General features: G+C 49.5%; 1 protein-coding gene across 3 annotated transcripts; it reads right to left on the bottom strand.

The window, feature by feature from the left end:
* Positions 1-46: 46 nt before the first annotated feature.
* KIF18B (kinesin family member 18B) lies at positions 47-21047 on the bottom strand. Of its 3 annotated transcripts, XM_084748043.1 has the most exons (17): positions 20101-20200; positions 19710-19844; positions 11987-12313; positions 11182-11339; positions 10768-10872; positions 10425-10535; positions 10136-10333; positions 9831-10007; positions 9035-9109; positions 8836-8933; positions 8104-8284; positions 7641-7735; positions 3801-4006; positions 2996-3530; positions 1125-1205; positions 615-700; positions 47-390 (listed from the first exon to the last, which is right to left on the bottom strand). In XM_084748043.1, exons 3-17 carry the CDS (start codon positions 12303-12305, stop codon positions 314-316), a joined length of 2502 nt encoding a protein of 833 aa, XP_084604169.1. In that variant the 5' UTR covers positions 12306-12313; positions 19710-19844; positions 20101-20200; the 3' UTR covers positions 47-313. The 3 variants fall into 3 exon arrangements, with proteins under 3 accessions (XP_084604169.1, XP_084604167.1, XP_084604168.1); XM_084748041.1 differs by lacking the exons at positions 19710-19844; positions 20101-20200 and adding an exon at positions 20886-21047; XM_084748042.1 differs by having other exon boundaries at positions 19710-20171.
* Between the last annotated feature and the right edge of the window lie 3760 nt (positions 21048-24807).

The raw sequence follows: 24807 nt of genomic DNA on the forward strand, positions 1-24807 counted from the left end.
CGGGGTAAAGAACAGAGCCCAAGGGTTCCCTGCTTGCGCGGAAGGCTTTGGGAATGAGAGGATGCTTTAATATAGACACACATTTAAGACGTACAAATCCGAGTACGAGAAGCTGGCTGTGACAGAGATCAGGAAGAAGGCGAACAGCAGATGAACGGGTGGGAGGGGCACGTTGGTGTTAATTGTTCCACGGTGAGGAAGGCAGGTCATGGCTCTTGGTATTGGCAGCTCCAGGGAAGGCTGTCAGCCTAGTGGTGGTGGTGGGTCAGGGGAAGCTTGGAGGCCAGGGGTACCTCGTGGTCAGGACACCGAGTTAACAGCACTCTGTCACCCCCATCAGCCCTTTATGAATCCTCTGGTCACTAAGGCAGTGGGGACTCAAGGGCGGGTCTGCAGGCCAGTGAGACAGAGACAAGGCCACAGAGGAACAAAGTGAGGCTCGGGCCCACTGTTCCCTTGCCTCCCATCCCAACCCCCTCCTCCTCCCTCATCAGGGTCCCTGAAATGCTTCAAAGTACGTCAGGCCCTCCACCTGGGTCTCCATCCACCCTGTCCCATACCCCATTTTCATCTGTCGCTCCTGCCCAGCTATACTTGTGCCCAGTTCCAGTTACCTGTGGCTGTGGAGGGCCCGTCTGGCTTCTTCAAGGTGCTACTGGGGAGGCGGGCGATGCAGCTGCGGCCTCGGGAGACTGAGGGCCTGAAGGAGGGAAGGCAGGGCGGCAAGAAGGTGAGAAAGTCACAGGCACGCTCTGGACTGCAGGTGTGCGCGGAAGCGGGGGTAGCTAGACACTAAGCCTCGAGGGCAGAAGCTGAACAGTTTTCACAACCATGTGAGAGAAGATGGTAGGCACAAGGAGGGGGAGACTTGAGGAAGGAGGGACATTTAAGGAAGCCGAGGCGAGGGCAAGTTTTCCAATCAGTGGATTAACCAATGAGCAATGACTATATCCTTTATGGATAAGGGGCAAAGGCCCACATCAACTCTGGGAACATCCTGTGATAAAGAACAAACAAAAGGCCAGAGGAATTTCAGTCAGAGAATCAAATGCTAGCCTGCTCACAGGCTCAGCTGGTGCTCCCTGTTCTAGTTAGGACTTTCTTCTCCCCACCTCCAGCCTCACCTCACAGTGGGCCTCTTCTTGTTAGCAGTGGTCCCAGGAAGAGAAGGCTTGGGGCTCTTCATGGTGAACAGGACAGGTGCACTGTGGGGCAGGAGAGGCGGGTCAGGAGGGAGCCAGAAATGCCACTGACCAGTCTCCTCTCCCTACCCTGGAGCTTGCAGGGAGAGGGCGTCAGACCAAATGACCTGAGGCTTCTTTCTGCTAAGAGGTGGTCTCTCTCCCTGCCTCTCCCAGCCTGGGCTGACAGCTGAGTGACAGCCCTGTTCTGGGAGAACATCCAGATGTCAGTTTCTGGTGCGTCCCGGGAGCTGGAGTTCAAGCAATTTCACCCTTCCACCTGGCTAGCTCTGAGCTTGTTACCGAGAGCCTGCTCAGGGGGCATGGAAGGCACAGGGCTGGGGGCGGGCAGCTTGCCGGCGGCCTCTGCCTCACAAGTCCAGGTCAATTTGCCACTTGTTCAGTCCTGAGCAGGTTGCTGTTCCCTTCTCCCATTGTGTAGTCAGAGGGCAAAGGTAATAGCTTTATCTTAGCACTAGAAAATACTGAAGTTTTCCTTCCCTAGGGTGTGTGTGTGTGTCCTGTCCTCCCCCCCCATCCTCCCTGTCCCCCTACACACTTTTTTTTTTAGATAGGATTTCTCTGTGTAGTCTGGGCTGTAATGGTAGTTTTGGTTTCTTTGTACCCGTCTGATAATTGCCTTGTGTGGGGCATGGTCTTTGCTAGCTGCAGTTGGTTTTAATTCTGAGGGCTCTGAGGGGTATAAATACGAGAGCTCAGAGAGAAAATGTGTGGCATTTTGGAGAGGACAGAAAGAAAGGAAAGGTAATGGCTTGAGAGAAAGAGAGAGAGAGAGAAAGAGAGAGAGAGAGAGAGAGAGAGAGAGAGAAAGAGAGAGAGAGAGAGAGAGAGAGAGAGAAAGAGAGAGAGAGAGAGAGAAAGAGAGAGAGAGAGAGAGAGAGAGAGAGAGAGAGAGAGAGAGAGAGAGAGAGCCTTTAAGGAATGCTTGGAGAGAGAGAAAGATGCTTTAATTGACGCTAAATAGCGTGAAAAGTGGTCTACACCCCCTCTCCCCACTAACCTTTCTCTCTCACCTAGTGTTAGGGTACTGAAAGGGATTGGGGTGGAGAAGGGAGATAGAGGCAGTAAATATTCCAAATAAAATAGTTTAAAAACTAGCATCAAACACGTAGCTGTGCTAGATTTCATTATGTAGACCAGGCTGGCCTCAAACACGCAGAGATCCATCTGCCTCTACCCCCTGAGTGCTGGGATTAAAGGTGTGCACCACTATGCTCAGCCTGCCTTTCCTAGTCTGGATGTTGGGTTAGAGAGAAAGTCCTGGAGTACAAGTAGTTAAAATGGGTATTTGCCCATGGGATACATATTCAGAACCAAAACAAAGCATAAGAACAGACATGGAGCCGAGTGTGGTGGCTCACACCTGTAATCCCAGCACCCAGGAGGCAGAGGCAGGTGGATGGCTGTGAGTTCAAGGCCAGCCTGGTCTACAAAGTGAGAACAGGACAGCCAAGGCTACACAGAAAAACTCTGCCTTGAAAAACAAACAAACAAACCAAAAACCAGACATGGCTGGGCTTGTTACTCCTGGTTTGCTGATGGGCCTTCCTAAGCTAAGGTCCCATTAGCGACTCATGAGCTCACCACAAACCAGCACAGAGTTGGAGGGCTGGGGCACAGGCACAGGCACAGGGGACTCTAAGGTAAGCCATGCTGCCTTACAACCTCGTGTTCTGCTTTCTTGGGCCTGGGCACAAGGCTGACAAGTGACTAAGGGGAGACAAATGGCTCCACTCCCAGAGTCAGGCTGCCTTCCATCTTCTGGCAGAGGTGGGAGGTGCCTGAAGACTCACCTGGGGACAAAGGGCAGGTCTGTGCTGCTCAGCTCTGGGAGAACTTTCTTGCAGCCAATAAGTTGACGGAAGCTGGGCTTGGAGGGGGACTCCTCAGAGACATTGAAGGTGGTGTTGAGGTCATGGATGGGCAGGGCCAGAGGAGTAGAGCAGTTCTGTAAGGCAGAAGTGCCCAGGGGTACCCGGCTTTTAATGACTGTAGCTGGGCAGACTCGGGAGGAGGGGGAGGGGGAAGAGGCCCTTTCTCTTTTGGGAGTTCTGGGCTCAGAGGAAGGCTGGGCCTTAGGTAGAGAGCTCCTCCTCAGGCAGGGAAGGAAGGACTGGCGTTGACGCTTCTCCTGATTTGGGGCTGCTGGGCTGCCTGGCTCTGTGGGGTTCAGTTTCCTTTTCTTCTTCTTCCTCTTCTCCTCGATGGGCTTCTGGACCATCTTATCTGAGGCGCAGTCAGGTGCTAGCGGGATCCCCAGAGTGTTCGTGAGACCATTCATTTGCTTTGCCATGGTCCGGGTCACAGGGCCACAGTACCCTGACAACTCTGGAGGGAAGGGGGGAAAAAATGCTGAGAAGGGACCTGGGGCAAGCCAGAAGGAAGGGACGCGTATAGAATATGGGGAGCAGACGTCGGAGGCGCGAAGGAGCCCTAACTCTTCCGTTCCCTTTGGCCTGTTTGTACATAGAAATACACGACCTTGAGCTCCAGGCCGCCCCCATGGTACAGCGTCTGAGGCCCCAGTCCACACCTGGGCTTCAGCTGGGCCTTAGGAGCTTGCACTAACAGGCGAGAAGGAGTAAAAGTGACACTCACTGGACTCTGAACACAGCTCCTGAGCTAGAAGGTCGTCCCTGGTCAGACCAGGAGCCTCAGGCCGCTCAGCCCCATGTCCACTGTTTTCCTCATGCACCAGCTGCTGCAGGGTCTCAAATTCTGAGATCATGTCAGGGGTCAGGAGGTTGGCCGCCTGCAGCAGGGAGTATTGTCGCTGGGCCAGGCACAGCACCCGGAGGGCCAACCTGCAAGAGGAGAGAGAATTCACATGTAACTCAGTTAGACCAGGCTGACCAGGCAGCTCTCTGTGATGCATGCTGGCCCATCAGTCTAGATGTGGCTGAAGGCACCTGGACTAGCCTGCTAGCTCCCTCCTGCCTCGCCCCAGACTGGCTTACTTGCTTTATCCTCCTCTGGCGTACCCTTCATGAAGGCCAACGCTTCTACAGTTAATGGTGGGAGGGGTCACCTATTACACTTGCCCTACAGTGACCTGGGACATAAAGAAAGGGAGCCAAGTGACCTTGGACTTGGGAGGTCTGAGTTCCTCCTCAGCTCTGTGGTCAGGCGGGTGTGGTGGTGGACGCCTGTAATACCAGCACTCAGGGAGGCAGAGGCAGACGGATTGCTGTGAGTTCGAGGCCAGCCTGGTCTACAAAGTGAGTCCAGGATAGCCAAAGCTACATAGAGAAACTTTGTCCCCCCCCCCAAAAAAAAAAACCCCAATAAACAAATAATAAATAAAAATAGTGTTGTGGTCTTTTAGGTCTCATGTGGTCCAGACTGGACTTGAACATGCTATAGGGCTGAGGATGTCCTTGAACTCCAGATCTCCTCCAGGCCCCACCTCCCAAATGCTCGGGTTACAGATATGTGTGCCACTCCTGGCTTAGTGCTGTGATCTCAAGCTTATTTATCGTCAGGGTAAGACAACAGCAAAGAACCCAGATCCGGTCAGTCCTGCTCACAGCCCAGTTCGGCATGTCCCAGCGGCAGGATGGTGACTGTACTGGTTGCCAATGGCAACTTTAAGATGGGTGGTAACAAGTACAATCACTTCAGAGGGCTGCTGGAAATGCTGACTGAGGGCTATTTATTTATTGGTTCTTTAAGACAGGGTTTCTCTGTGTAGCCCTGACTGTCCTGGAACTCACTCTGTAGACCAAGCTAGCCTCAAATTCAGAGATCTGCCTGCCTCTGCCTCCCGAGTGCTGGGGTTAAAGGCGTGCACCGCCACATCTGGCTTTGTTGTTGGTTGAGGCAGGGGCTCATCACATAATTGTAGTTGGGCTGAAACTCAGAGATCGCCTTTCTAGCCTTTGGAGTTCTAGGACTAAAGGTGTGCACCATCATACGTGGCCTAAGTGATTTATTTTACATGCAAAAAATTTAAAGAAAGCCCGTCACACAGTAACTATTATTTCTGTAAAATGGTATCTCCCTTATTGGGATAAAGGAGATTAAATAAGATAGGCTATGTTGGCTGTGGCTTTGAGAAGACCTTTAACACATTTGGAGATGTGTTTTCTGGCTTAACGGTAGGGGTTCTGAAGACGTGTGAAAATCAGCACACATTTCACATGTACCAGGGGACTCTTTAAAGGAAATTCTGAGGGTAATGTGATTATTGGTATTGTAAATTTAGATTCTCATAAAGCAAATTTTCTTCCTCTAAGGCACGCTGTGATAAAAGAATAAACACAATTACCTTGGTAAGGACTATTCGTGGCGAGCGATTTATCCTCAGGTAACCACCTGTCTGCACTCTGAACCCCTTCACTGCCCTCACTCAGTGTGTGCATGGAAACACAACCTCATTTGGCAAAGTGGCCTCCAGGCCTTTATGAAAGCAGGCAGGACATTAATTAAGGAGGACACAGCAGAAACACTGTATCTTTCTGAGCCACTATTATGAGGAAGATTTGAACTCTTAAAAAGAGTGAGTACTGGGAGAAAAACACCAGCCTGGATATCAGATGATCCAGGTCTGTGCCTTGGACAAAGGCCACAGCTCCCCAGTGGACAACTAGGCTTTCAAATTAGGTTTCCAGCATGCACACAAAGGACCTGTGTATCAGACCTCAGCATAAGATTTCATGTGACACCTTTAATCCCTTCATGGGAGGGAGAGGCAGGTGATCTTGGTGAGTTGAGGCCAGCCTGGTCTACATAGTGAGTTTCAGGACAGCCAGGGCTACAATAGAGACCCTATCTCAAAATACCGGGGAAAAAAAACAAAAAAACAACAACCCACACAAACAAAATTTTAAAAAGAGAGAGAGAGAGAGAGAGAGAGAGAGAGAGAGAGAGAGAGAGAAAAGAAAAATATTTTACAACTAAAAATAAACTGAAAAATCTCTGAACTGGAAAAAACAAAAAACAAAAAACAAAAACCCCAAGACCCAGGTGGCCCAAGGTCTCATTAAGTCAAACAGAGATGACTGTTACCTGGCAGTCAGAGCTTTTCCAAATGCAAAGACATCCTGTAACAACTGATCTTGGGATCCTGTGTCGTATATTATTAGTATTTCATCTCAAAGAACTTAAAAGGTATAACAATTGTGACTTTCAAGCCACAGACTATATGAAAGTAACTCGTCAGAGGCCACCAAACGACAGGCAGAGCAGAAACGATGACCAAGTGACCTCTCTCGTTATAAGGGGGGACACCAGGCAGCAAGACACTGAGTCATCCATGAGAGCCAGTAGCTGGGAGGCCAATGGGACATCCCACCCACATATCCCTGCCTCCTCAGGGCCCCAGGAGTTGGCAGCATGAGACAGATAATGAGCCTTTGATTATTCAGGCCGCAGCATTTTTGCTGAGTCGGGAACAGACACTCCCCGACAAGAAATAAAATTAAGCAGGCCCTTCTGTCCAGACGCTTTAAATACACTGCCTAGTGTGAACCGTGCTGGGGAGGGGAGAGAGCAGCAGTGCTAAATGGCAGGGGATTTGTGTACTGGGGCCCATGGGGAAACAGAAGAACCCCTCTATGTGGCCCAGAAGAAATGGTTCAGATAAAGATCTGGTTTGGGGTGGAGGGTCTTACTGTTGTAAAAAAATTAGCCACAATCTGTTATTGAGGATGCATAGGAAAACCTGAATCATGAAGGGGACCCCCCCCACTTCCGCCCGGGGCCCGGCTCCTCCTGACTATAGACGGTAGTTCTGCTCACAGACTGGAAAGCCACCTGCTAGCCCCAGCAGCCTGTCTCCCTGGCTTAGTGCTTGATGTGTGTGTATGTGTGTGTGTGTTGCTTTCCTTGCCTGCCAGGCTGCCAATGATGTGGCAGCATAAAGAGTGATGACAGAAAGACAGAATCCGTGATCACTGCAAGGGTTTGAAAACAGCAGAGGGTAAGTAAGGTTGATGAAAAGGGAGTTAAATCAGGTGGTTCTGGTGCATGCCTTAAATCCCAGCATTCTGGAGGCAGAGGGCAGAGGGCAGAGGGCAGAGGCAGAGGCAAGAGGATCTCTGAGTTAAAGGCCAGCCTGGTCTATAGAGCGAGTTCCAGGATTCACAGAGAAACCCTGTCTCCAAAAACTAAAAGAAAAGGGACTTGACTGTCAGCTAAGCACCAACACTTTCATGATACTCTGAACATCAGCTTACACCCTAGGAGGATGCCCAGTCAGTCACTTTCCACCTCGGAGACAAGACCCCCTACTACAGGGGCTGAAGACGTGGCTCAGCGGTTAAGAGCGCTGACTGCTCTTCCAGAGGTCCTGAGTTCAATTCCCAGCACCCACATGGCAGTTCACAACTTTCTGTAACTCCAAGATCTGACACCCTCACAGATATGCATGAAGGCAAAACACCAATACACATTAAAATGAGAAACAAATAAATAATTAAAAAAAAAAAAGACACCTACTGTTTAGAATAGTCCCCATCCAGTCTCTGTGGCGAGTGTTGCAAAATTGGAGTAGGGGACCCTGGCGGGTTCGGCTCTGGCATCTGGGCTGGAAACTAGAGAAGAAAGAAGGAGGAGGCCTTGGTAAAGCAGCCAGGGTGATCTCCTACAATCTTTCCCCTGGGCCACTGACAGGACAAGGCGTTTGCCACTGAGCCTGAAGATCTGGGCTCAGTCCCTGGGAACCACATGGTGGAAGGAGAGAACCAGCTCTCATGAACTGTCCTCCGACATACATATCCACTATAGCATGGGCACACACAATGAATGAACGAATGTTCAAAAGTAAATAAAACCCTTTCCCCTCTTCTCCCAGCCGCTTTCAAACACATCAGCACCTGGCAGATTCAAGCCACGCACGTGGGTGAAGACAGGGGAGGTGCCTTCCCCGATATCCCCTCAGGGCCCAGGCTTCAGCCTTTACCTGCTTGTCCTGCGGGGACTCCTCCTCCTCCTCCTCCTCCTCTGAAGCATTTTCTTCCACGAGCCCGTGCCCTTGGGCCACTGTCCTCAGGCTCTCCTCTTCCAGGGTCCCACACTTTGTTTGGAGTTCTGGGGTGTAGGACTGGCTGGAGCGCCCAGGCTGTACTGGGGAGCTAGAAAGGCTAAGGAAAAAGGGAATTCTGAGAGCCTTAAGAGGGGGGTTTAAGAGCCGGGCGTGGCGGCACACGCATTTAATCTCCTAGCACTCTGGAGGCAGAGGATCGCTGTGAGTTTGAGGCCAGCCTGGTCTACAAAGCGAGTCCAGGATGGTCAAGGCTACACAGAGAAACCCTGTCTCGAAAAAAAAAAAAAAAAAAAAGAGGGGGTTTGCAGGGGGAGGCAGAATTTTCTGGTTATTTGGGTGGCAGAGCCCATTTGCAACACTTAGGAGACAAATGGGTTGCCAATAGGAGACTTTCTGGTTTGAGACAATGACACCCAATCCCTAAGCGGACCTCCTGGTGAGGAGACACTGCTTATATGGGCCAGGGTGTTAGTTCCGCATCTGGGTGCGTATTAACTGCTCGGTTCTGGTGAGGAACCCTCGGTTTTAGGTGTTGGAACACAGACAAAAGATTTCTAGCCTACCAAGTGGGGAAAAAGAAATTGTGGGGGGCTCATTCCTTCTGCAGCTTATCTGAAGGGTGGGGCAGGAAAGGGCAGGCAAACTCACCACTGCGGCATGCTTAACTTGGGCGGCTGTGGGGAGCGGTGCTGCAGGGCCTGGCCTCCAGCCTCATAGGCCTTGAGTTTCTCCTTCAGGGCAGCCACCTGAAACACCCAGTCCGCAGAGCCCCAGGTGACCACAAAGGCCAGGGGTGGGCAGAGAACCCCGGCAGGACCCCAAGCCTGCTTCCAAAAGGACTCCTCACCTCAGCCTGGAGCTGCTGGCAGATGACAGCATACTGGCTGATATGCTGGTCCAGGCTGATCACGTTGCTCTTCAGCTGAGATGGGGCACAGAGAAGGAACCTGTTTTGTCAAACCAAAAACCAACCATCTCCAGGACTACATGCTGTGTGGGAGACCTCACCCGTGTTATTGCCACTCACTCTCCCCAGACAGGGAATGGAGCAGCGGCCAGTGATGCACCTGGCAGCACAGCAAGGGGCAGAGGAGCATATGTGTGTGTGTGTGTGTGTGTGTGTGTGTGTGTGTGTGTGTGTGTGTGTGTTTGTGTGAGATGCACCTGGGAGCACAGCAAGGGGCAGAGGAGTATGTGTGTGTGTGTGTGTGTGATGCACCTGGGAGCACAGCAAGGGGCGGAGGAGCACACGCGCATGCGTGCGTGCGTGCGTGTGTGTGTGTGTGTGGCCTGAGCCCTGACTCCGACCTTACACTCTAGCCAGGCAGGGGCTGCTCTGTAGCCTCTCCAGGTAAGCAGGGCTCACTACAGAGACAGGCAGGGCAGACCAGATTCCCTCTGCTTTTGTCTGGCTCAGTGTGGATGGCATTGATGGCATTGCATTGAAAACAGGGCTCGGTGGCCTCTCGCAAGCCTGGACACCCCACCTCAGTCTAGCTGACGCCTTCCTCCTATCACAAAGACCATTCATGAGCACTGGGGACTTTCTGTGCCCGGGAACGCTCAACAGGGATCTGAGGAGGCTATCTAGGGCTTGTCCCATCTCCTCTCAGGTTGGGGGCTCCCTCCCTGCTGGTACACACTGTGAGTTTGATCTCCTTGGCACGGTCAGCATATTTGAGGGTGTTGTAAGTATCCTCATAGGTCAGGCTGGAAGGGCTGATGGCGGCGATCATCACAGTGCGGCAGTTGCCCCCAATGGAGTCCTTAAGTAGGCGGGTCAGCTTGCTGTCTCGGTAGGGCACATGAGACTTTCGGCCCTGGGGGGGTGGGGTTGGGGAGTAAGCGGGTAGCTGGGTTAGACTGCCCTGTGTTGGAGGAAGGGAACCCTGGGTTCAGGTGCTCATCTTCTGTTCTTGGGGTGCTGGGCCAGCACTACATTCATTACCTTTGCATCGGCCAGGGCGTTGAGGACGTTAATGAGTGCTAACAGCGAGCGGTTGATGTTGGCGCCCTCCCGTAGCCGCTCTCCTTTGGCATGGGTGCTAGATGCCCGCTCTGAGCCAGCCAGGTCAATCAGACTCATCTTGGCTACTTGAAGGGCCTGGGTCAGCCCTGGAACCCGATCCCGCTGTTTCACAAAGATCTGGGGGGGGGGGGGGGGAACAGAGGGTAGGACTGAGGCACGTAGACAGCAGGACTAGCCAGCTTTAGGCTGAGCGCATAGTGCTGCTTACCTGGAAGATGGCGTGAGAGCGGGAAGACGTGGCATTGGCATCCGTGGGGTGCTGTGTGCGGCTGCAGTTGCCTCTGGTCAGCATCTCCAGGAGCTGCTCAGCTGAGGCCGGCTACAGAAAGATACCCAGGGAGGGGGCTGCGCCTTACCACCATGGTTTTCCTCCTGGCAGGAAGGCTGCTCTTCAGAGCCTGTCACACTCTATTGCTGCCTCCAACGCAGCCCCCACCACCACCACCCCCCGCCACCACCAGAGCATCCAGGAAATTCCCAAACTGCCATTTGAGGGAACCCCAGAGGACCAATGGAGTGGCTGGCCACCACACCCGAGGCCCAGCGAATACCTGGTGGAAAGAAAGTCCGGGCACCACAACACCCTTATCAGGGTCCTCACGGATAGTGAGGGGTCCTTTGGGCTCCAGGAGGTCATGGATCTGCTCGTTATACACCTTAGGGAAAAGGACAAGAGGAAGAGAGACCTGACGAACAGCATCCTCCCCAAGACAGCAACAGAGCATAGATGGAGGTGGGGGCGGGGGGCAGGGAACGGGGCGGGGATAAGTCTCACTTCAACCCTGAGAGTGGTCCTTTGCAGGTGATGTCAGCTGACAAGAGCAGGGAGGACAGGTCTTTTCACACAGTCTCTCATGGGGCTGTATCTCTGACCCCCAGACCCTCTCCCTCAGCCCCCACCTCATCCCTCTACAGGTGTTCTGAGGAGGAGGTATGATGCCAGCCAGAGTGGCAGCAGCCCCTACCTCCAGGTAACTGATGAGCACTTCGAATTGTTTTTCTTCCTGCCGGGCCTCAAGACGCCTGTAGAGCTCCATGGTGGTCAGGTACATGATGCCAGGCTCCCCCTCCCTTCCCAGCATTGTGTGTGTCTTCCCGGCCCCGGTGGCTCCATAGGCAAACACTACAAAGGACAGGATAGGGAAGAGGGTGGTGGCAGAAGGGCCAAGTCTTCCTCTCCTAGGGCTGTCGCAGCACACTCCCACCAGGCTCAACCTTCCCAAGTCCCTTTCCTCTGCCGTCTACGGCCACAGTCCCAAGGCTTCTATCCCCTCAGTGCTCAAGTTCAGCCTGTGTTCTCCGGGGGTCTATCCTGGCTCCCCACAGCCCAGCGGACTCCAGGCCGAGAGGACCCACATTGGAGTTGAGGACTATGCCTTCCTTCTCCAAATGAGGGCTGTCTTCTGATGGAGGTCTGCAGTTCTTTCTCTTGTATCACTTCCCGGGGTTTATAAGTGTACACACACACACACACACACACACACACACACACACACACACACACAGAGGTATAATTTAATGATCAGTGTCTCTTCCCTCCATAGAGTTAAAGCATCAGGAGTTCAAAACCTGGCTACTGTAGATAGACTAGGACCAGGTGGACCGCCTTGCATGGTCAAGTGACTGAATGGAGCGACCCCGCCCTGGCCCCGCCCCACCCCACCCACACACACATGCACTACTACCACCAAGCAGAGACCACAAGATACACTGAACCCTTTTCTCAAAAAGCAACAGAGGCAGGCCCACTACCCAGCAGGCAGTTCTCACCTGAGCAGTTGTAGCCCTGGAGGAAGCTGTCAAGGATGCTGTGAGTGGTGTGCTGGAACACATCCTGTTGGGTGGCCACCTCACCAAAGACCCGGTCAAAGACAAACGTCATGTCTTTGCCCTTCCTCTTGGGGCCGTTGTGGGAGCCGCTCCACTTGAGGCCAGGGAATGCCCCGTCACATTCCTCGGGGTCGAACACCAGCATCCGCTCGTCTACCACCTGAATCACAGGCCGCCGCTGGCTCTCTAGCTCCCTAGGGGTGGGGGGCCTCACCCGCACGACCACCCGAACCACGCTGTCTTCCACAGCCATCACCATGGCAACACCTGTGCAGAGAGATGGGGATCGAGCCAACTCAAGAGCGTGCCTCAGCACCGAAGGGCCTTGCTCCCACCTTCCCAGTGGCTGTCCTCTGTCCTCCAGAGAGCAAGGCATTGGGAGCGGGTATCAATTATTAACACATTTCTTTCCCACTTGAAATATCACTTCTGTCACATTCAAATGGCTTTGTTTCCGAAGGTCTTTTGCTGGACTTCCTATATTTTCCACTAAGCCACTTGGCCATAGGGCCGGTGAGATGGCTCCGCAGGGAAAGGTGCTTGCCGCCAGGTCACCTGCAAGTTGGCCTCTGACCCCAACGCGCGCTGTGTGGCATGGCCTCCTTCCAACAGCCGGTCTACACTCACACTGCTACCATGCTTTTCCTACTGTTCCAGCACACTTTAAAGCTATTGGAGAGACTTCCTCACTGGTCTCTTTCACAACTTCCTTAGTTATTCCCAGACATTTGCTTTTCAAGGGGCTAGCCCTGGCTATGCAAGACTGTAAGCCCAGCTGCAGGAGAGGATAAGGCGGAAAAACCGTGAGTTCAGGGCCTGCCTGGGCTACGGAGCGAGGCCCTGCCGCAAATAAATACGTTAATAAATAAGAAGCTTGAAGGCAGGTATGTGCGATGCTCTGGCTTCATAGTTAATATCAAAGGGGAAATAAAAGAGAAAATTAGAATTTGAAGGGTGGTTTAATGGAACATTTTAAAAAAAGATTTATTTATTTATTACATATACAGTGCTCTGCCTGTATGTATGCCTGCACACCAGAAGAAGGAACCAGATCTCATTATAGATGGTTGTGAGCCACCATGTGGTTGCTGGGAATTGAACTCCTGACCTCTGGAAGAGCAGACGGTGCTCTTAACCACTGAGCCACCTCTCCAGCCAACATTTATGGCTAGCAGATGTGAGGTCATTGATTTGATCCCCAGCACCACTAAATACATATATATATATAAATTTCTAAATACATAAGAAAACAAAATTAAGCCGTGCTGCTGTGGTGGCGCACACCTTTAATCCCAGCACTTAGGAGGCAGAGGCAGAGGCAGGTGGATCTCTGTGAGTTAGAGGCCAGCCTGGTCTACAAAGTGAGTCCAGGACAGCCAAGGCTACACAGAGAAACCCTGTCTCAAGGGAAAAAAAAAAGTTTGGGCTGGAGAGATGGCTCAGGGGTTAAGAGCTATCTGTTCTTCCAGAGGTCCTGAGTTCAATTCCCAGCAACCACATGGTGGCTCACAACCATCTACACTAGGATCTGATGCCCTCTTCTGGTGTGTAGGTATACATACAGATAGAGTACTCACATATATTAAATAAATAAATAAATAACTCTTTCAAAAGTTTGTGTGTATGACATATGTATGTTTTATGTGTTCATGTATGTGAGTACAGTCATGCGTGCAGAGGTCTGAGAACACTTTGCCTTCACCTTGTACAGCAGGGACCTTTACCAGCTAACACTCTATTATCTTAAATACAGCTGTTACTAGAAAGATAAAGAACATTATCACCTTCTGATAATGTCTATGTGTCTTCTCCCTGGGGTACATTATTGGATATTATTGATATCAAAGACACTGTGTATTCCTAGGGGAAACCTGCCTTAAATGTAGTAAGACTCGTAACATTCTTGTTTGTTTGTTTGTTTTGACATAGGGTCTCATGTAGCTCAGACTGACTCTGAACTTCTAATTAGCAGAGGATGGCCTTGAACTACTATTGATTCTCTTGCCTCCATTGCCAAATGGTAGGATTACAGTTGTGTGCCACTATAGCCAGTAAGGACAGGCAATTGTCAGCAATTTTCAGGCAGCTTTATGCCATGATTTTTTATCTTTTTTTTTTTCTTCTTTTTAAGGTAGGGTTTCACATAGCTCATGATTTTTGGTTGGTTTTTGTTTTTGTTTTTGGAGACAGGGTTTCTCTGAGTAGTCTTGGCCGTCTTCTACTTGCTTTTTAGACCGGGCTGGTCTCGAACTCACAGACATCCTCTGCCTCTGCCTGAATTAAATGCCCAGCCCGTGCTGTTTTGTTTAGTTTTTTAAATATGTAGCTGAGGCTAGCCTTGAACTCTTGATCTTCCTGCATCTGCTTCCCTAGTGCTGGGATGGATTATAGGGATGCACCGCCACTCCTGGCTTAGGTTTATTTTTTTGAGGGAGTGTCTCATGTCACCCGTGCTGACCCTGAGTTCAGTATGTTCTGGATGACCTTGAACCCCATCCTTCTATCTCTGCTTCCCACCTGCTGGATGGAGCTACAGGTGTGGACTACCACGCCCAGGTGTTTTTTACGACTTCTATGTCATGTTTAAGATGACATTTTTTTCTTCCTGGGCTGGGGAGGCAGAGGCAAGTTACTTTCTGTGAGTTAGAGGCCAGCCTGGTCTACATAGTGAGTTCCAGGGCAGCCAGGGCCACATAGTGATACTGTCTCAAAACAACAAACAAACAAACAAACCACCATTTCTTTTCTTCCCCAAAGCAGCACATGCCTTTATTCCTTCCTGCCGGATACCTTCTTTTCTTACATTCCATTCTTTATAGAGATACAATTGCTGTGAAATTTAAAAAATATCTTCCTTCCCAACTGACAAGCAAGTATCTCAAGACCTTTCATTGAAGTCGACTTCTTTCCCACCTATTTCAAATGCAAAATTTAACGCAACTAATTTTTTATAGAGACATGAACTTATTTGTGGGTTTTGCTCTACTGTCTGCTGCCTTTCTAGCACACTGCCATTGTAGTTCCTCGGTAACGTGTTACCTCTCGCTCTTTTTCTTGGACATCTTGCCTTGCATATATTTTAGAATCATCTTGTGAAGCTCCACCAAGAAAATCCTGCTAAGATTTTAATTTGGATTATTTTTAATTTATAGGTTAATATGAGAAGACTTCGTGTCTTTATGGTACGGCGGCTTCCCACCTCGGAACTGCCGTCTCCTTCCATGTACTCACAACTTTATAATCTTCAGTAAAATTTCATAATTTTCCTCTCGTGAGTACCGTACATTCTTGATTAGGTTTATTACTAGTTATTATACAGCCTTTGTTATATTGTGAATAGATGCCCTTTAAAATTGCATTTTCAAGACCATATTTTGCCAGAACACAAGACGGGAGAGCTGTGAATATCTGGGTGCGGATTGTGCACCTGCACAGAATACCAAATGTTCTTATTAGGACTAATAGACTGCCATTGATTCTCTCAGATCTTTCAATTAAATGATAACACAGTTTGCAAATAGTGACAGTTGCTTTCTATTTTCAGCTCTTCTTTATTTAGCTGCCTAGCGGCCCGCTGCCCGTTAGGGATGTAGGAACGGGCGCTCGGTGAGATGATTGTACCGTGTCTCTCCCTGGCTCTGTGGATGCAGAGGGTGATACAACAGATTTCCCAGTGTTAATCCAGTAATAATCCCGGAGGCTTCCAGCGTGTACTCATTTGGTGTTCTTTCATACCTCTGTGCCTGCCTCTTTATTTCTCCCTTGAGCAGGCTACCAAAGGTAGGGGTGGAGCTTGGGGATGTGGGCGGGGCTTGGTTAGTTTTCACTGCTCTAGAGACCTATAACAAGGGGCAGGAACCAGGAACGGGAGCTGCCCCAGGGGGCAATGGACAAATGAATGCTTTCCCAATAAAAGTTACGTCTGCTGATTAGTCAAGACAAAGGCCATTGAGCAAAGGAAAAGTGGGGCTTGTGCTGGATGTCTGGCCACCAGCTTGGGGTCTCCTTGGGGACTGAGGCAGAAGAGAGCCCATCTGAAACTCCTGTTCTTCCACCAACCTAACTTCTTCCCAGCACCAAACAAGGGAAAGATATCAACCAACAATAATCTTTTTACCTGTGTATAATTCAGTTTCCATCCCAGCAATCGGATTGCCATAATAAACGTATTAGGGAAGGGCTCACTCTGTCAAGGTCTGTTCAAAGCAGCTGACACACATCATCACCCCTTATCTCCACTGCAACCCCACAAGATGGGGAGCATCGTTACACCACCCCCCCCCTTTTTTTTTCAGCGAGGAAATTGAGACAGAGAGGGTTAAGCAACTTGCCCAGGGTTCCAATACTAGTGAGTGATGGAGCCCCAGTTCCGATGCAGGCAGTCTGACCGCAGAGCCTGCTACTCTGTCTGATAATGACATTATATACTATGCTCTGATGATCACACGGCTTTAATAGTTCCCTTATGTTTGTATAATGATTATAATCCCTTCTATGGGACTGGAGTGTATGCTCTGAAAGCACTTGCAGATATATGGACTATCCCTCATTTTCAACACTCAAGAAAGAGTTCCTTTTTCTCATTTTTACATCCACACCCACAGGAGCCCTGCTTCTCTGTGGGAGAAGCAAAGGCAGAGCATGCCTAGGTCACACTGGCTGCCTCCCCCGGCAGGCCCTGATGTCTATGGGGGAGGGTTCTGGCTGAGGAGGAGCCACAGAGCAGCCTAACATTCTAAGCAGGAAATTAAAAAGGGCACTGGCAAAGAGTCTGCATAACCTTTACAGCTCTCTCCTCCCGCCTCCTGAGGGCCAGAGAGGCCAGTCCTGTTTGCCTAATGAGATGGTTTCTTCCTTCCCAAGGCAGTGCTGGGGCCACCAGGTGCAGACAGTAGGGTAACACTTGGCATGGGTGCCCCAAGGACACCAGGGTCCTGGTCTGTGCTCTGCAGCTGACTCGTGGGGAGGTCTCTCCCCTGAACCACACAGCCCGTCAATGTCACACATCAGCTTCCCTCTTTGAGAGCCAGAGCCAGCGAGAATAGCTAGCAATCTGCTCCCACCCCAGGGGGATGGGGAGATTAATGAGAGAACGTTTGTCAAGTTTGCTTTGATCCCCGCTTGGAAAGAGCATTTCAGCCCAAAGTACAAGGGAGATGATTCTTTAATAAGATCTTCAGGGCTCTCTCAGGCAGCCACATTCAAGTCCTATTTCTAACCCTGGGCAGCTCGTTAAAACCCAGAGGGTAGAGCGCTGCTGAGCTGGGCAGGGAAGCCAGGGTTCAGATGTTTTTAGGGGTGGCTTCTATTGTCTGCCTCTGAAGGGCCCCAGGGAGAATTTCTGAGGATTGAGGGGTTCTCCCTGCAGACAGTGGGAGCTGAGGAGGGGAAGGAAGGCGCTCGGCCCGCTCACACTACTGCTGCAGAGGCAGCGAGCACCCCTCCACTAACTTTCATCATGCCTTATATACTGGTGTACTGTCTCACACTCGCACGCACCCCAAGCATTTGAGGACTTGTCCCATTGTGCCCCAGATGCTGAATGACACTTGTCCTATGACCCTGAATATGGGTCAGAGAAGAACAGAGGCTTTACCAAGCAGCCCAAAACAACCATCAGAGCTAACACGTACGGAGTGCTGCGCTGAGCGCCCTACGCTAAATGCTTTACAAATGGCTTCTTTCAGCTTTCCCAACAATCCCGTTCTGCGAGTAGAACTGTTACATGAGTCGTGGGGGGAAGAGAACCCACCAAACAGATGGGAAGCAAGGCCAGACTCTAAGCTCGCACAGAGGCACTGCTCTATCCTTACACACTAGCTCTGCCCCTAGGTCGTATGGCCCCTCACCTTGGTACCCTTAGATCAGGGTGGTACAAAAACTGGTTCCTCCTAGGTGTGGCTCCTTAGTTAAATAGCCTATGCTATTCCTTTCCAATCCAGGGCTGGGTGTCTCACATGCCACTAACGGGCATGTCCTAGTGCTGAGATGTAGCCAGGGAGATCCTCCTGCCTCAGCCTCCCAAGTGCTGGGACTATATATAAGCACATGCCACCATGTTCTGCCTTGCTTGTTCTTATCCTGGAAACAGCAATGTACTTTTCATGTCTTACAGCTCTGGCTAGGAATCCAAGTACATTATGGGATGGAAGCAGCAACAGTGAGCTTTCAGGCATCTTTACTCATTTTCCGGGAAATGCTCTTTTTTTCTTATTTTTTAAGATTTATTTATTTATTTATTATACTGTGTTCAGCCTGCATGTATACCTGCACACCAGAAGAGGGCACCAGATCTCATTATAGATGGTTGTGAGCTACCATATGGTTGCTGGGAATTGAACTCAGGACCTCTGGAAGAGTAGGCAGTGCTCTTAACCTCTGAGACATCTCTCCAGCCGGGAAATGCTCTTATTATTTCATACTTTGTTAGTTTATGGGTGTTTGTCTCTAGTTGCAGTTTACTCCCACATCCATGCACAGAGGCTGGATGTCGGAAGTGCCAAGAGTTGAAGGTAGGGTCTTGAGAATGCTGATTTCTAGTTCCTGATGTTGTATTTGAAGTTTTTTTTTTTTTACAACTACACTTTAAAAAGGATGGACTTGTAATTTTAATCATGTTAAAAATAAAATCTAGACTCCTAAGATAGAACGAGGATGTTTGCTTTTGTAATTGACTGCAAATATCTGAGAATTCAGTGGGGCCTTTTCACTTGTGTGATGTGTAAATTTTAAACAAATTTAATCTCCTCGTTGGTCTTAGATCAATTAAGAATTTTCCTTGGTCTACAGAGTCCAGGACAGAGAAACCCTATCTCGAAAAACCAAAATTTCTATAGCCCAGCATGGTGGCACATATCTGCAATCCCAGGCAGAGATAGATGAATCTCTGTTGAGTTCGAGGCCAGCCTGGTCTACAAAGCAAGTCCAGGATAGCCAAGGCTACACAGAGAAATCCTGTCTCAAAACAAATAAGCAAGCAAACAAAATTATATATATGAAAGAATTTCTTTAACTTCTATTTTGGGAGAAATGGGGCGGAGGTGTTGAGAACTAAACTCAAGCCTTAGTGCATGCTAGGCAAGTACTTGCTACTAAATCACTTCCCCTGCCCCCCCCAAAAATAAAATAAAGTAAATCAATAAATCACTTCCCCAACCCTGTGCCAGCTATTTTTCTCTTTGAAATGACCATTTTTTAAAATTTAACTAATTTATTCAGGTTACATCTCAATTGTTATCCTATCACTTGTATCCTCCCGTTCCTTCCCCCTCCCGCTTTCACCCTATTCCCCTCCTCTATGTCTGTGACCAAGGGGGACCTCCTCCCCCACTATATGCTCATAGGCTATCAAGTCTTATTTTTTAATTATAATTATGATGTGATATTTAACTGACTTCGGTGTGTGTGTGTGTGTGTGTTTTTTTTAATTCTAATTCCCAAATGTGAATTTAATGTTTCTCATTTGTATTTGTGTGTGCATGTTTGGGGGGTGGGAGGTGTTTTCAAAGAGTCTCACCATGACTGGCCTTAAACTCAGAGCTCCTTCTCCTCTGCCTCTCAGGTGCTGGGATCACAGAAGTGTTTTTATGGCTAGCTTGTGTCTACAACTTAACTGCGTGTGGAGAGAGAATATAGTTTATACAATATTATGGTAACTACTCACAGTTGCTTTGTCTGCAGATAGAGAAAAGCTTTACAAACGTCTCTAATAATAAGATACTTGTATTCTTTCTTTAAACGGTATTAGGGCTGGGAATGTAGCTCTTTGGTAGAGTGTTCAGGGTCATAAGTTTGATTCCTAGACCGTGAAAAAAAGAAAAGTACAAATGGAGCTAAATTAGATAATATTAAATTTAATTAATTGAGAATGAGACACCTTAAAAAACTAGTCTGGGGTGGGGAGTGGTTCCATAAGAAAATAGGAAAAGAAAAAGAAAAAAAAAGAAAAAAAATAGGTAGAGAAGTGGAGTAGGGACGTTGAGGGAAGTGTTATTAACAACAAAAAGCTCACTCAGGAAAATAAAATTATAGATGTCCTTCAGAGTCAGGCTTACCTACACTCTACGCCTCGGTTTCTCAATATGGAAATTGTAAGTAATATTACTCTCTGTCTCATCGGGTTATTGTTAGGCTTGAATGAGTTCGTTCCAACCTGAAATCGGGTTTTTAAGTGCCCAGCATATATTAAACATTGCTTTTAAATAAAGTATATGATACAGCATTTTCCCACGACGCACAGAACCAATGAGTCCAGTCAAATACTTTAAGTTCTTTGACACAGCCCAGGCTCTACCTTCCGAATGTCTTGTCAGTAGCTCAAATGAATTCAAAGGTAAAATGAATTAGACCATTCTGTTAATAGAGAGGCCTGCTTTTCTTTTTCATCCCTTTCCCGTGTCATCCATCTACTCCAATGTTTACTTGTGGTGCCTCAGTAACCAAATGGCAGCTGTGAGCACACCAGCAGCTCTGTAATCGGCTGTGACAAGATGTGTGGGGAGGAGCGTGGCTATCCCATTCTCCTAGGCGGGCCGTCCCAGCTCTCCAGTTACGGGGTGTACAAAGACCCAATTCCACCTCACTCTCCAGAAGGGGTAGCTGCCACGGAGCTGGGGGCATCTTCCAAAGGACCAGGTGGACATGAGTGGGCCCCCCTGGACCGCGGGACACAGGGGGCGCGATCTGCTTTAGAGTTGGTGTAAAGGAAGTGCCCTCCTACTCGTCCCTGACCTGCCCAAACTTGCGCAGATTCAAGTTCCAGCCGACAGCAACCGGGCCCGCGCGTACGGGACTCGGCACCGAGCCGGCGGGACTGTGCCCACCGTGGAGCAAAGCTTACCTCTCCTCGGTTCCCGCCGCTGGCGTCCCGGGTCGCGTCCCTCCGCCACCGATCTCAGCCCTCAGACTCGGGAGAGAGCTCCCCGACACCTACTCCCACCGAATCAACCCTTTTCCGGCGCGGAGCATTCAAACTATCGGGTCCGCTCATCCGCGCTTCCCATTGGTCACCGCCAAGCTCGCTGATTGGCTCTTTCCTAAGTAACACAGACAGGCCGAGGTGCGCACGCGCACTAGTTCTCTTGCTTTGCTAGAGGTTCTTTGGCGAGAGTCAGACCAGACTGGCCAAGAGTTGCCGCCAGAAACCAGGACCTTGCGGTGTTACGAGGGGCCCCGCCCCGTCTCTGCCATCTGTGGGCTGAACTCAACACCACACATTCGACAGGGTTTTTTGTTTGTTTGCTTGTTTTTGTATTTCAAGACAGGGTTTTTCTGTGTAGCCTTCCCAGAGATCCGCCTGGCTCTGCTTCCCAGAGTGCTGGGATTGCAGGCGTGCGCCACTGCACCTGGTTCATTCGCCAGGATTTAAATGGGCACCCTGCTATGCGTACTGGCTCGTGCCCTTTAATCCCAACACTCAAGAGGCAAAGATAGGGTGATCTATGTGAGTTCGAAACCAGCCAGCTTTACATGGCTAGTTCCAGGCCAGCCAGAGCTCCATCACGAGACCTCTACTTGCTCTCTATTTTCAGTAAACTTCGTCTGTCCTCACTGTGTCATTGTAGCAGGTCTGGGGCGGGCATGTGAGGGTGGTAAAATTCCCTCTAGTACAGCTATCAACAGGCTAGTAGCGTCACTGTTTATATCTGGCTGACTCAACTTAACTTCTTTATTCACCTCATTGGATCCGAACCAACAGAACAGCACTTAGTTTAGCGAGGACTGCTGCGCTCCCCCGCCCCCCCCAGTCTTGTGAAGATTCAGTTACTCTAAAGCAATAAGAACAATGGATTCTCTTGGTTTCTCCATCTCCAAAAGGAACCAGTTGTTGAAGGATAGCTGGGTTAAGGGTGCCTACCCCTCTTACAGAGGTCTGAGGTATAATGGAGGGTTTAGGGCCCTCGAGGCCATTAAGAGAACAAGAACCCCAGGTGTGGTGGCCCACACCTTTAGTCTCGGCACTCAAGAGAGGCAGAGGCAGGTGGATCACTTGAGTTTGAGGCCAGCCTGTAGGAGAGAGAGAGAGAGAGAGAGAGAGAGAGAGAGAGAGAGAGAGAGAGAGAGAGAGAGAGAGAGAGCCAAAGTAGGCATTTTTAAAAATTTAATGTATATGAGTGCTTTATACCTACAGGCCAGAAGAGGGCATCAGATCTCATTATAGATGGTTGTGAGCCACCCTGTGGTTACTGGGAATCGAACTCAGGACCTCTGGAAGAGCAGGCAGGCAGTGCTCTTAACCTCTGAGTCATCTCTCCAGCCCAACTTTTTTTTTTTTGTCTCCCCTTCACACACACCCTACAAGCTGAGGACCGAACCCAGGCCCTTCACTCTTCCACTGAGCTAAATCCCTCAACCCCATTAAGTAAAAAAAATTTAAAAGATATGATGCGAGAAACACATCTCGTAGACGCTCAGTGAAATGGCACTAGGTGTTCTCAGATTCGTTCAACGATTGTTATGACAGGTTCAAAGGTGGCATCAATGTGTGCTACTTGGAGCTCACAGGCTATAGGGAAAAATAGGTAACGTATCAGAGGTAGGTATTGTGGTGTGTGCTAAGGCAGAAGGAGAGGGGAAAGGTTACAAGTTCAAAGCCAGCTTCCTGTATGTAGTGAGCACTGGGCCAGCCTGAGCTGTAGAGTGAGCGCCTGGCATGGGGTAGAGGTTGGGGGAGGGGAGGGGACTCAAGCACTAACAACAACATAAGATGATACAGTATGTAAGGACGTACTGGGCAATGGTGGGTACGCTGGCTGAGGTGTAAGGGATGATGGGAGATAGCTGCAGTTACATGCACTTCTGAGCCTCCCAGTGTGGGTGTTGGGAAGCCAAGCACGGTGAGGACTAAAGAGTCCATTTGCTTTATCATTAAAGAGTTTTTTAAATTTTACTTATTTATTACTTATACAGTATTATTATGCCTGCAAGTAGGCCAGATCTCACTCTAGATGCTTGTGAGCCACCATGTGGTAGTTGAGACTTGAACTCAGGACCTTGGAAGACCAGCCAGTGTTTTTTCGTCTTTTTGTTTGTTTGTTTGTTTTGGTTTTTTTTTTTTTTTTTTTTTTTTTTTTTTTTTTTGGTTTTTCGAGACAGGGTTTCTCTGTGTAGTCTTGGCTGTCCTAGATTCACTTTGTAGTCCATGCTGGCCTTGAACTCACACCGATCAGCCTGCCTCTGCCTCCTGAGTGCTGGGATTAAAGGCGTGCGCCACCACGCCCGGCTTTTGTTTTGGTTTTTCAAGACACGGGTTCTCTGTGTCACCCTGGCTGTCCTAGAATTGCTTTGTAGACCAGGCTGGCCTTAAACTCACAGCAATCCACCTGCCTCTGCTTCCTGAGTGCTGGGATTAAAGGCGTGCGCCACCAAGCCCCGCCCAGCCAGTGTGTTCTTAACCTCTGAGCCATCTCTCCAGCCCCATTAAGGAGTTCTTAAGTGGCCTAGACTTGGACAGTTTCTTTCTTTCCTTTCTTTCTTTCTTTCTTTTTTAAGATTTATTTATTACATATACAATGTTCTGCTTACATGTACACCTGCACACCAGAAGAGGGCACCAGATCTCATGATAGATGGTTGTGAGCCACCATGTGGTTGCTGGGAATTGAACTCAGGACCTCTGGAAGAGCAGACAGTGCTCTTAACCACTAAGCCATCTCTCCAGCCTGACTTGGACAGTTTCAAAAGAAAGTAGTAGCGACTCTTTGAGGACTTTTAATTCTCAAGGGGAACAGAGAGATATGAAGTAATGAGGGGCACGGGATGGGTCAAAGGAGGCCTTTTACACATAAGAGAGACTTAAATGATAGTGAGAAGGAACAGATGAATATGAGCCATTGAATATTAATGAAAAAAAAAAGAGTATCAGGTCTGCAGAGATGGCTCAGCCAGAAAAGTGCTTACCATGCAAACCTGAATCCTGAGTTCCACTCCTGTCACCCACGTAAAAGCTGAGACTGGAGGCACGCACTTGACTGGAGGCAAGTGTTACAGGCTGGGCACTCTACAGAGTAGGTTCTGGGAAGCAGATGGGTGTGTCAAAAGTTCTGATTGATTGATTGATCGGTTTCAGAGATATTACTTTTGGAGTCAACACTTGTAGAAGAGAATAGTGCAGGACGAGGCAAAGGGAGCAACTGTGCTGAGAGCTCCAAAGCCAGAAGATGACCTTCAGCGTGGTCCTTTATAGGGGCAGGAAGACTGGGCACGGAGCTGAGTCCTGTGGGAGCGAGTTATAGAGAGAAGAGGGCAGAACGAGTGAGCAAGACACATTGGCAGAGGTAAATCCCCCAGGAGATGGATTTTCAGGTAGTTGGACACAGTCTGCTGGCAGAACTCCCAGCAGTCGGGGGAACAGACCCTTCAGTCCTGAAGGACACCTGGGTGGTGCCTCAGAGTGTCCATCTGACCAGCATGGAGGGAAAAGGCAGAAGCATAAAGAGAGCAAGAGACGTTTGAAATAGCTACCACTGTGGTAGAATGGTTTTTGTTTGTTTCTTTCTTCGTTTCTTTGTTTTCTAGACAGGGTTTCTCTGTGTAGCACTGGCTATCCTTGAACTCGCTCTATAAGCTGGCCTGGCTTTGAACTCAGAAATATACCTGCTTCTGCCTCCCCAGCACTATGAGGCACCCCATCCCCACCTCCGCCCTGCCGCCACCACCACTTGGTGGCAGAATGTTTCTTATGTGGCAGGCTCTGGGTCATGTGCTAAAGGACATATTGTCCTCCCGTTTTTGTTTTTGTTTTTGTTGAGACAGGGTTTCTC

This window comes from Acomys minous (assembly GCF_964271855.1).
Source record: "Acomys minous genome assembly, chromosome: 12".
NCBI lineage: Eukaryota > Metazoa > Chordata > Mammalia > Rodentia > Muridae > Acomys > Acomys minous.

Coding starts and splice junctions, on each gene's coding strand:
- KIF18B (XM_084748041.1), bottom strand. CDS start 12,305: ATGGTGATGGCTGTGGAAGACAGCGTGGTTCGGGTGGTCGTGCGGGTG. Junction 701..1,124: donor AAGAAGAGGCCCACTGTGAG/GTGAGGCTGGAG, acceptor TCCCTCCTTCAG/GCCCTCAGTCTCCCGAGGCC. Junction 391..614: donor CGGGCCCTCCACAGCCACAG/GTAACTGGAACT, acceptor ACTGGCCTGCAG/ACCCGCCCTTGAGTCCCCAC.